Consider the following 12,578-nt stretch of genomic DNA (forward strand, 5'->3'; position numbering starts at 1 on the left):
CTCTTAAAATCTTAGTAACACTGGGTTACAAATTTAGCACTTATCAGGATGGCCAAGCAGCCTAAGGCATTGTGTTCAGGAATTTAGCACTTATTTTTGATCATGACCTTAATCTCTGTCCACACTGCCAGCCAGCATAAGCAAGTCTGGAGACTGGAGACTCTGTATTAGGGGTTTTTTTTTTTTTTTTTTTTTTTTGCTTTTTGGGTCATACCTGGCAATGCACAGGGGTTACTTCTGGCTCTGCACTCAGGAATTACTCCTGGCAGTGCTCAGGGGACCATATGGGATGCTGGGAATCGAACCCGGGTCAGCCGCGTGCAAGGCAGACGCCCTACCCGCCGTGCTATTGCTTCAGCCCCTGTATTAGTTTTCTTACTGAGAAGTGACTAACCAAAAATGTTACATGTACTTGGAACCAGCTAGAGGGCTGAAGAAGTGGTTCAAACTATGTTAGTGACAGAGTCTCACAGACAGTCAGCAACGGAGCCAGAAGTGAATCCAGGCTCCCACATCCCCTGCCTCAATACCAATCTGAGCAGTATTCAGGGGATACTTACTGAAGCATGATCTCCAATCTTTTGCTATAAACGTGCATTTCTAATTTCTTAGAGACCTTCTGTACTGCACCTGAAAATGAAAAGACAATTTCCAAGTTTCTATTTAGAATAATTTCCAAACCCCATAGTTTCTGCTAAGCTAAAGTGATTAACTATGAAATCTTTTAATAAATGAGAAATCTGCTGAAACAAACGGATATTTTCATTTATTTCTTTATTTCTTAGTTTGTGAGTCTGTGAGTGTGTGTGTGTGTGTGTGTGTGTGTGTGTGTGTGTGTCGGGGGTAGGGGTGGGTGGGTTTGCACCCCGTGGTACTGCAGGGACAGTGTGTTACTGGGGATTGAGCCAGAGCCCCTGCAGAGGGCACACGCTAAGCCACCTCTTCCTGAGCACATAGTTCATGTTTTCTTTACACGTATGATATTTCTATGAAGGCAAAGACTTTGATTTGGAAATGGTCACATTCTATTAAAGATTAATTTTATTTCCAGTGGTTTCTTGAAATTCCCTATGTTTAACTTGGGGTGGCCATATTTAGCGATGCTCATGGTTACTACTCCTGGTACTGCACTCAGGAATTACTCCTGGTGGTGCTCTGTGGAACATACAGGGTGTGTGAGGTAGGTCAAACATGTGCAAGGCAACGCCCTACCTGCTGTGCTATCCCTCCAGCCCCAGAGAAAAATTTTAACTCCCAGTTCTAGAGGCACATCTAAACTTGATGTTTCTGAAGCCCTTTGTTGTACATAAGGCAGGAGATTGCAACTTCTCCAGGATCATGCTTTCTGCTTTTTAGTTCACAGAACTACAGAAGGGAAAGAATTGAAAAACATGAACGAATTCTCTACCTTTCCTTATTTTCGGGTTTGACTGAACTTCCAATATCACGGTTGTCACAGTATCTGCATACATGTCATTGGAAGGGTTCGCTAACCACTGTAAAGCAAGAGACAGAATTAGGAAAACACAGCAATGGCCAACCTCAAAAGCCGTCATCCTCCCACTGACACCCCTGCACTGTATTCATGGGATTGTTGTTTCTAGCATTTACACCGAACTTCATAGACTCAAAACCAAACATAAAAGAAGGACTAAAGGGACTCCTGTAAGACAAGAAGGAAAATACCTATAAGCGCAACCAACCCCTAGAAAGATGGCACAAAACCCCATGACAATAATCTCTCTCAATGTCAATGATCTAAATGCAACAATCAAGAGACACAGAGTGGCAAAATGGATCCAGAAAGTGAAACGAACATTCTGCTGCCTAGAATAAACACATCTGAACAGTCAGAGCAAACACAGACTCAAAGTTAAAGGATGGAAAACAATCCTGCAAGCAAACAGCTCCCTCAAAAAAGCTAGGGTGGCCACACTAGTATCCGACAACATAGATTTCAGGTTGAAAAAGATTAGAAGGGACAGCGAAGGACATTTTCTATTTGTCACGGGATATGTACAGCAAGAAAAAAAAATCATTCTTAAATGAGGGACCAGCTAAATACTTAAAACAGATTTTAAGGAGGACATTGCTAGCAATACAGTAGTAGTCGGAGACTTCAACACCGCTTTATCACCTTTGGATAGATCAACAAGGACAAAACTCAGCAAGGAAACATTGGCCTTGAAGGAAGAAATAAAGAGAGAGGGCTAATAGACCTATACAGGGCTTTACATTCCCAAAAGAAAGAATACACATTCTTTTCCAGCACTCACGGAACATTTTCCAAAATAGACCATGTGCTAGGTCACAAAACATACCCCAATAGAATTAGAAAGATAGAAATAGTATAAACAATCTTTTCAGACCACGATGTGCTGAAGACAGAAGCTAATCACACACAGACACGGAGAACCAAATCAAACACTGGAAATTAAACAACTCAATGTTGAACAACGAGTGGGTCAGGAAAGAAGTGAGGGACGAAATCAAAAGATACCTAGAAACAAATGAGAATGAAGACATGAACTACCAGAACCTATGGAATGCAGCTAAAGCTGTGTTAAGAGGAAAATTTATAGCTTTGCAAGCATTCCTAAGGAAGGAAGAAAGGGCCTACATAGATAACCTGACTTCACAACTCAAGATCTTAGAAAAAGACCAACAAAAGGAACCCAAATCCAGCCAAAGGAAAGAAATAATAAAACTTAGAGTAGAAATTAATGACATGGAAACCCAAAAAACAACCCAAAAGGTCAAATAAAACCAAAGCTGGTTCTTTGAGAAAATAAACAAGACTGATAAACCACAAATAAGACTCACAAAGAAAGAGAGAGAACCCTAATAAACCAAATTAGAAATGAAAAAGGGGACATCACAACAGAGACCAATGAAATTCAAAAGATCATCAGAGACTACTCTGAGAGTCTGTATGCCACGAAACAAGAGAACCTAGAAGAAATGGATAAATTCCTGGATTCCTATAATCTCCCAAGATTGAACCAAGAAGACTTGGAATACCTGAATAGACCCATTCATATCAAGGAAATTGAAAATGTAATCAAAAGTCTTCCCACAAACAAAAGCCCAGGCCCAGAAGAATTCAGTAGCGAATTCTCTCAAACATTTAAAGAGGACCTATTGCCAGTTCTCTTAAAGCTTTCCTAGGAAATTGAAAAAACAGAAACTCTCCCAAACAGCTTGTATGAGGCACATATCTCCCTAATACCAAAAGCAAACAAAGATACCACCAACAAAGAAAACTATAGGCCAATATCTCGGATGAACACGGATGCGAAGATCCTCAATAAAATATTAGCAAATAGAATCCAACAACTCATAAAAAAGATCATACACCACGACCAAATGGGATTCATCCTAGGGATGCAAGGATGGTTTAACATTCAGAAATCAATCAACATAATCCATCATATCAACAAAAGTAAAGATAAAAACCATATGGTCATATCAATAGATGCAGAGAAAGGATTTGACAAGATCCAACACCCTTTTATGATGAAAACTCTCACCAAAATATGTTTAGAAGGAACCTTCCTCAAGATAGTCAAAGCCATTTACAACAAACCTATGGCAAGCATTATCCTCAATGGGAAAAAACTAAGGGCCTTTCCAAAAGACCAGGGACAAGACAAGGTTGCCCACTCTCACCACTTCTGTTCAATATAGTACCTGAAGTAATTGCAATAGCGGTTAGGCAAGAAAAAGATATTAAGGGCATCCAGATTGGAAAGAAAGAAATCAAGCTCTCATTATTTGGAGATGATATACTATATCTCGAGAATCCTAAATCCTCTACCAAGAAACTCCTAGAAACAATAGACATGTATAGTAAAGTCGCAGGCTATAAAATCAATGCCCAAAAATCCTATATGCAAATAATGAGACAGAGGAAAGTGACATGAAAAAAACAATCCCGTTTACAATTGTGCCCCAGAAAATAAAGTACCTCAGAATCAGTCTAACTAAAGAGGTAAAGGACCTTTACAACGAAAACTACAAAACGCTATTCCATGAAATAAAAGAGGACACAAGAAAATGTCTTCTGCCCCCGCGCCTGGGTGTTCTCGCCGGGACCCCTTGGAGGGGAGCGGGTTGAGCTTTCCTCCCCGCCCCGACCGGGGCTCCGGCAGCCGAAGACCTCCAGGACCAGCCACCACCATGCTGAGACCACTCTCCGCACACATGAAGGTACTGACAGAGGGACAAAGCCACGCGGGTTCCGGGGCCGAGACCTCCAAGCCTACTCGGATTGGAGTCGAGCATCTTCCATCCAGATCCTCCAAATTCCAGTAGGCGGGGGTCACACCCACCACCTGGCCCCCTGGCGCCGTGTAATCCCATCAGCGGCCAAGACTCAGAGACTATAAAATCCAGATCCCGGAACATCTGACATCTTATCAGAACTTTTTTTTATGACATCTTATTATCTCATTCCTACTTTGGACAAACTTGCAGGCTAGCGAATGTAGCCTGCCCACAGGGCAGAGTCTGGCAAACTCCCCGTGGCCTACCAAATATGCCAAATACCAGTAACAATGATGGGTCTCATTCTCCTAAAGAGCCTTGAATATAATCTCAGGGCTAGGATGAAGGAGACGTTACTGGGGCCTGCTCGAGGCAATCGACAAGAAAATGGAAACATATCCCCTGCTATGGATAGAAAGAATTAACAATGTCAAAATGGCAATACGCCTCAAAGCATTATACAGATTCAATGCTAAAACTATAAGGATACCCATGAAATTCTTCAAAGAAATGGATCAAGCACTCTTGAAATTCATATTGAACAACAAACGCCCACGAATAGCTAAAGCAATTCTTGGGAAAAAGACGTTGGGAGGCATTACCCTCCCCAACCTCAAACTCTACTACAAAGCGGTAATAATTAAAACAGCATGCTACTGGAACAAAGGAAGAGCTGCAGACCAATGGAACAGGGTGGAATATCCTTACACACAGCCCCAAATGTATGAACATTTTTGATAAGGGAGCAAGAAATGTGAAGTGGAACACAGAGAGCCTCTTTAACAAATGGTGCTGGCATAACTGGACAACCACATGCAAAAAAATGGGCTTAGACCTCTACCTAAAACACCATGCACAAAAGTCAGATCAAAATGGATTAAAGATCTCAACATCAGGCCAGAATCCACAAGGTACAATGAAGACAAGGCTGGCAAAACCCTACATGATATTGAGGCTAACGGTATCTTCAAAGACAACACTCCAGTGACCACCAAGTGGAAACAGAGATAAATAAATGGGACTATCTTAAACTAAGAAGCTTCTGCCGTAAAAGGCACAGTGACCAAAATACAAAGAAAATCTACAGAATGGGAATGGATATTCACCCAATACCCATCGAACAAGGGGTTGATATCAAGGATATATAAGGCACTGGTTGAACTCTGCAAGAAGAAAACATCCAATCCCATCAGAAAATGGGGTGATGAAATGAACTGAAACTTTCTCAAGGAAGAAATACGAATGGCAAAAAGGCACATGAAAAAATGCTCTTCATCATTAATCATCAGGGAGATGCAGATCAAAACAACTATGAGATACCACCTCACAGCACAGAGACTGGCCCACATCCAAAAGAACTTAAGCAACCAGTGTTGGTGTAGATGTGGGGAGAAAGGGACTTCCTACAGTGCTCGTGGGAATGCAGACTGGTTCAGCCCTTTTGGAAAATAGCATGGACGTTACTCAAAAATTAGAAATTGAGCTCCCATTTGACCCAGCAATACCACTCCTGAGAATATATCCCAGAGATGCAAAAAAGTATAGTCGAAGTGACATCTGCACTTGTTTGTTCATTGCAGCACTCTTTACAATAGCCAGAATAGAGTGCCCGAGAACAGATGACTGGTTGAAGAAACTTTGGTACATATACACAATGGAATACTATGCAGCTGTTAGAAAAGACGAAGTCATGGAATTTACATACAGACAAGTAGTTCTACATGGAAAGTATCATGCTAAGTGAAATGAGTCAGAAAGAAAGGGACAGACATAGAAAGATTGCATTTATCTGGGGAACATAAAGTAGCAAAATAGGAGACTAACACCCAAGAATAGCTGAGATAAGTATCAGGGGGTTTACTTCATGGCTTGGAGGCCAGCCGCACACGCTAGGGGAAAAGGCAGCTCAGATAGAGAAGGGAGCACCAAATAAAGGGTGTTGGGAGGATCCGCCCAGGATGGGAGATGCATGCTGAAAGTAGACTATAGACTGAACATGATTGCCACTCAATGCCTCTTTTGCAAACCACAGGACCCAATAGGAGAGAGAGAACAAACGGGAATGCCTGCCACAGAGGCGGGGTGGGATGGGGGGAGGGGGGATAGGGATGGGGGTGGTGATGGAAGGGATACTGGGATCATTGGTGGTGAAGAATGGGCACTGGTGGAGGGATGGATACTTGATCACTGTATAACTGAAACCCACGTACAAAAATTTGTAAGTCTACAACTTTACTTCATGGTGTTTCACTAATAAAAATTTTAAAAATAAATAAATAAAATTATAACTCTACCAATATTTAATTATCTCTACTGGGTGCTTCATAAGCAAAACGGAGCACTTGAAAAGCTTTCTCAAAGATCTTCTTTGGCATGTTAACTTTAGGGGACAAAAATATGGTTTCAAAATATTTAGCAATTAGCATTAAATTACGGTTTCTGATTTCCCTCTTTACCATATGTTAACATTTTGCATAATATTGTCTATAATTGCATGTTACAGATAATCACTCATTTTGACAGTTTTTTGTTACAAGTAATTGCTATGAATCTAGTTTAAAGTTAGAATAGCATTGCATCTACAGGCAAGGGCTTTATAAAAATAATTTTTCTCTCTTTTTTTTTTGTTTTTGGGCCACACTTGGCAGTGCTCAGGATACTTCTAGCTCGGCACTCATGGATCACACCTGGTTGACTCAGGGTGCCAGGGATCAAACCTGGGTCTGCTGTGTTCAAGGCAAGCATCTTAGCTGCCTGCCATACTATGGCTCTGGTCTTTTTTCATTTGTTTGCTTTTGAGTGTTTAATACTTTTTGATATAACTGAAGACATCCTGGAGTACAACAAAGTAGACTTCATCCAGTGAGAGACCTCTCTACTCATTAGCATACAAACTATTGAGACAAGTGACTAGTGCCTATGTTATTGTTGCTATGCATTTAGAAAATGTCTGGTCATGTTATACTATATGTTGTGGGACTTTTGGGTATTTTGGGGCCACATCCAGCAGTGTTCAGGTGTCTCAGGCAGAGCTTGGGGAACCATGTGGTGTCAGGGAATAAACCCAAATTTTCAGCATGCAAAGTTCATTAAGCCTAAACTATAAACTACATTAAAAATAGATCTAGGGGCTGGACCGATAGCATAGCGGGTAGGGCGTTTGCCTTGCACGCAGCCAACATGACCGACACAGGTTCGATTCCCAGCACCCCATATGGTCCCCCGAGCACCGCCAGGAGCAATTCCTGAGTGCATGAGCCAGGAGTAACCCCTGAGCATCGCCGGGTGTGAGCCAAAAACCAAAAAAAAAAAAAAAAAAAAAAAAATAGATCTAAATGTGGATATGGCAAAGTGGCAGACAACTTGCTTTGCAAGACCATACCTATCTTTTACCCCAGAAAAGCCAATCTTAGAAAGAAAAAAGATACACACATACATATATATTGTCAACAATTTTTTTTCCAGACTGGGAAGAAACTTATTTTCTCTACAGTCACATGTGAATGCTTACAACTGTTTTTAAACTTCCTCGTTTAGGCAAACAAACTTATCTTACCTCTAAAACCACCATTCCTGGTTCCTGTATTACAGTAATATTTTTAAACACTTTCAAAGCAGGTTTTTCTTGAATTTCTAATTCTTCTACATCACCTGAAAAAAAATTTATAAGATGTATTCAATTTTCTGGAACATTTTCAGAAAATCTAAATTAAGAAAAACAGACAAAAATTTAATTAAAATGAAAATTTAGGCAAGTTAACTAAGGAGACTTTATTTATTAAAAAAATTATTTATTTATTGCTTTTTTGGGTCACACCCGGCAATACTCAGGGGTTACTCCAGGCTCTGCACTCAGGAGTTACTCCTGGCGGTGCTTGGGGGACCATATGGGATGCTGGGGATTGAACCCAGGTCGGCCGCATGGAAGGTGTCAGCTGCAGCTCAAGGACTCAACTCCCCCATCCCCCCCAAAAAAAGTTGTGCAATACTGAGACAATTAGCAAAACTGAGGAAAAGAACTTTTCTCACCTGTATCTTAGACAACTAACTCAGGGCAAAAAAAGAAAACAAGAACAAACACAGTGAAGTGAATTTTAACAAATATACACACCTGTCAGTTTCTGTAGCTGGTAAAAGAGCAAGTTAAAAGGCCCCGTGTAGGGGATTGCTTGGGTCTGTTTGACAGTGCTCATGGCCAGGTCGGTATAATCTGAAGAGAAAGTGAAGAAGAAATACACGGTAAGAAACAACACTGGTACCAAAAAATTATAATCTGCAGACACACATTAGGAGTGAAGAAAACAAAGGGGTGAGGGTGAAGAGAGAATGTGACCAGCAGGCTAACAAGCCAGTTGTCTGTTCGTCCCCACCTTCTACTCCTGCGCCCCCTTGGGTAGGCTGACATTCCAGTCAGAAGGAAGCCCCTTTCTCCCCAAGCATCCCAGAGCCGGCAAAATGCTGTCCTCTGCCTTCTTTCCTGCGTGGCGACAGCTCTTCACCAGCTGGCATGGCGCTCTCGGCTTGGCAAAGTTTTCTCCAGCTCCTCCAGGCCCACTCTCTCCTCACCTACCCTGCAATTCTCCCCGTCACTGGCAAGGCCCGTGGTCTGCTCTTCCCAACTCTGCTTTCCTCAACAGACATGCTGGTTAGAAGGCTCAGCTTGGGCTTTTATTGGTTTGATTTTCCCCTTTTTTTGTAGCACCGCACCTGGCTGTGCTCAGGGATCCCTCCTGATGATGCTCAAGGGACCATGAGGTGTGGGGGATCAAACCTGGGCTTGCTGTGTACAAGGCAAATGCCTTAGCCACTGTACCATTTCTCTAGCCCTAGGCTGGCCTTTTATTTTTCTAATTTAATTGTATTTTAGGCATCGTGATTTATGAAACTGCTAATGGTCGGGTTTCATGCATAAAACACTCTTTACCATAGTGTCTATTTCTCTCCATCACTGCCCTAGGATACCCCAGACTGGGTGTGGAAGTGAATCATTAGTTCTCCCAGCCTGGCACGAGCAAAAATCCAATGCTGGAAAAAGGAGCAAGTTCTATTCTGTTGTGTGCTGGCCTGAAGGCTGACAGCTGATCCATCTCACAAATACCTACACAGCTGCTGTTGCTTTGTCTTTCATAAAGCACGTATGACTGTTATCAAGAGATAGGATTGAACCTGGTTACCTACTTTATGGTAATACCATATTTACTGAAAAAGTACTGATGGGTTGGGTCAGAGAATTAGCTCAATTGGCTGAGTGCAAAGCAGATAAAGAGGCCCAGGTTGGATGGACCCTGGGCACTGCTGGGAGCACCACCAACCAGGTGTGGCCCCCAAATAAACTAAAGCAATGATGGCTTGGCATATCCAGACATGTATCACATGGAGAAATGTTTATAAATCTAAACTTTGGAAAAGCAGATACCAAATTTCTATGTTTTCCTTTGCTATAATCACCGTCACTGTCACTGTCCTCCCGTTGTTCATCAGTTTGCTCGAGCGGGCCCAGTAATGTCTCCATTTTGAGACTTGTTACTGTGTTTGGCATATCGAATACCTCACGGGTAGCTTGTTAGGCTTTGCTGTGGGGGAGAGATACTCTTGGTAGCTTGCAGGGCTCTCCAAGAGGACCGGAGGAATCGAAGTCGGGTTGACCAGGTCGGCAAATGCTCTACCCGCTGTGCTATTGCTCCTGGTGGCACGCTGTGATCGTGTATCAATATATTTTTTTAAATTTATTTTTTCAGTATCAGTATGTATATATGTATGTGTGTTGTGTGTGTGTGCACATACATATATATTCAACTTTAACATACATCATGAGGGCTGGAGAGATAGCATAAGGGTTAATGCCCTTGCCTTGCATGTGCTGACTGGGTTTGATCCCCCCAGCAATCACAAGCACTACAGAGCGCTCGCACTATCCGGTGGCCTCCAAACCAGATAAAAACCACAAAAAGCAAAAACTAAACACCATGAAATTTTTGTTCTCTACACAGCTATTCTTTTGATTGACCCTGAAGAGCTATAAATCAAAATCAAGGAGCTGGAGCTTTAGTAAATCAGGCTGGGCACTTGCCTTGTATGTGGCAAACCGGGGTTCGATCCCTAGCATCCCATATGGTTCCCCGAACCCTGTCAGTAAAGGACCCGAGTACAGGGCCAGGAATAAGTCCTGAGTGCTGCTTACTGTACTTTCCCCAACCCCCTCCCCCACATCAAAATCAAAATGCTCTTGTATAAAGTTCATTATTACTTCAGAAAATAAAAGTACCAATAATCCATGTGAAAGGCAGAAAATAAGCTTATAAACTAGCAAGATTAGTCGACCTGTCTTAGACTTCTTCGTCAAGACCCTGAATGATCGGTTTGAGGCTCTTCATGTTCCTAAAATGAACAGATGCCATTGGGCTATGCTAGCACGCAACAGGGATGAATGGAGACGTTACTGGCACCCGCTCGAGTAAATCAATGAATAATGGGGGAATCAAGTGATTAAGTCTTAGAAGTAAGCATATGTTCCCAAGAAAGAAAAGATGTTAAGTATTCAGTTCAAGAAATATGTTTCTTCCTATAAAGCTAACTATGTTATTAACTTTGATTTATTGTTTTATTATTTAGTTGTCGGGCTGGAGCGATAGCACAGCAGGTAGGGTGTTTGCCTTGCACACGGCTGACCCGGGTTCGATTCCTCTGTCCCTCTCAGAGAGCCCGGCAAGCTACTGAAAGTATCCCGCTCACAGAGCAGAGCCTGGCAAGCTCCCTGTGGCATATTCGATATGCCATAAATAGTAACAACAAGTCTCCAAATGGAGACGTTACTGGTGCCCGCTTGAGCAAATTGATGAACAACAGGACGACAGTGCGACAGTGACAGTGCTATTTAGTTGTTACATGAAATTTGGTCTTTAGGTAAAAGATGGTCTCATAGATTTTCTTTCAGTATTAGAATCTAGTTGTATTTGACATCTAGTAGTATACTTACTGGAGAGATCACAAGGAGAAAGTATGTGATAATTAAAGTTTCTCTTAACAAGTATTCCTGAGACTCGTTGGCCTTGTTCTGGTTTCTTGTCTGCTAAAAAGCCCATGACCTATTTTAAAAGTTAAAAAGACCAAAAACTTTAAACAACAGCTTGAAGAAACAGAAGCTTGTAAAATGCAACTTTTCAGGTACACAAGACAAGCACAATGATACGTCTACATTTGAATGATGGAAAAACAACAGAAGCATTCAGAGAGGACAAGATACAAATGTCATTATGTCTTAACCACCGGGACGATGATGAGACTCTGAAGGCCGTGCCACTGGAGCACAGCTGACACCAACAGTTAGTTTAAGGTTAGCTCCGATCAACCCTGCAGGAGCAAAGGCTGGCTGAGTGCCAGGGTTTTTAAAGCTCTCAACAGAGAGACAGCACAGGACTGAGGCGCTTGCTTTTCATGTGATTGCCTGGACCAACCCTGGTTTGATACCTGCACCACTTACGGTTCCTTGAGCACCGAGCTCGGGAATAGCCCCTGAGCTCTACTGGATACGGATATGGCCCCAGACCAAACAAACAGATTCTAGAAACAGTTGTCAACAGGTGGGCAGAGAGAGATGCGGGTAGGGTGCTTGCTTTGCAACACAACGACCGGAACTCAGTCCCTAGCACCCCAGCCCACAGGCACAGCCCTTGTGCCCGTGAGTACTAACCCACAGGTCCACAGGGCTAGTAGGAGTATCAGTGGGAATAGAGCCTGGGCTCCAGGTACTTTGGGCTAAGTTCCTCTACTTTACCTCTTGCCCTTCACCCCTAAAGAAGGATTCTATACAGAAGTGTGTTCTTTACTGTGCAGCCTGATTATTTTCTTGAGAGAAATGGTTTTTTGAGAGAGGGACTTTGGGACACAACTACCAGAGCCCAAGGACTATTCTCAGCTCCTGGCAGTGCTCAGGGGATTATAAGTGGTGCTGGGTATTTGAAATGGAGTTAGAGGGGATGCAAAGCAAACACCTTAACTTTTGTACTTTCTTTACGGCACTCAAAATTATTCTTTTATTTGGGGGTGGAGGATGTATTTGGGCCACATCAGCAGTGACCAGGAACTACTACTTCTGACTTAGTGCTCAAGGATTCTCCCAAAAGCTGCCCATGTCAATTTCATTAAGACCTTTTCATCTACCAGAAAATTTTCCACATGACAGAACAAATTAGAACCAGAAAAAGCCTAAAAAGCATGAAGAATGAGGGCTGGGGAGTGCACAATGGGGAGGGCAGCTGAGCGTGACGGCCATCCCTGGTTCAGTTCCCGCACATGTTTCACAAATATCACTG

General features: G+C 42.4%; 1 protein-coding gene across 1 annotated transcript in view; it reads right to left on the reverse strand.

Annotated features, from left to right (window-relative positions):
• The window catches only part of CPSF3 (cleavage and polyadenylation specific factor 3), a 40,163-nt gene that overhangs the window by 3,975 nt on the left and 23,610 nt on the right, over positions 1-12,578 (reverse strand). The window contains exons 12-16 of the mRNA XM_056124061.1: positions 11,243-11,351; positions 8,378-8,476; positions 7,823-7,917; positions 1,409-1,496; positions 561-630 (exon numbers count right to left, since the gene is read on the reverse strand). Coding sequence (XP_055980036.1) covers positions 561-630; positions 1,409-1,496; positions 7,823-7,917; positions 8,378-8,476; positions 11,243-11,351 — 461 coding nt within the window. The remainder of the gene's footprint in view (positions 1-560; positions 631-1,408; positions 1,497-7,822; positions 7,918-8,377; positions 8,477-11,242; positions 11,352-12,578) is intronic.

Source organism: Sorex fumeus, unplaced genomic scaffold (assembly GCF_029834395.1).
Source record: "Sorex fumeus unplaced genomic scaffold, SorFum_2.1 ptg000006l, whole genome shotgun sequence".
In the NCBI taxonomy this organism is placed as follows: domain Eukaryota; kingdom Metazoa; phylum Chordata; class Mammalia; order Eulipotyphla; family Soricidae; genus Sorex; species Sorex fumeus.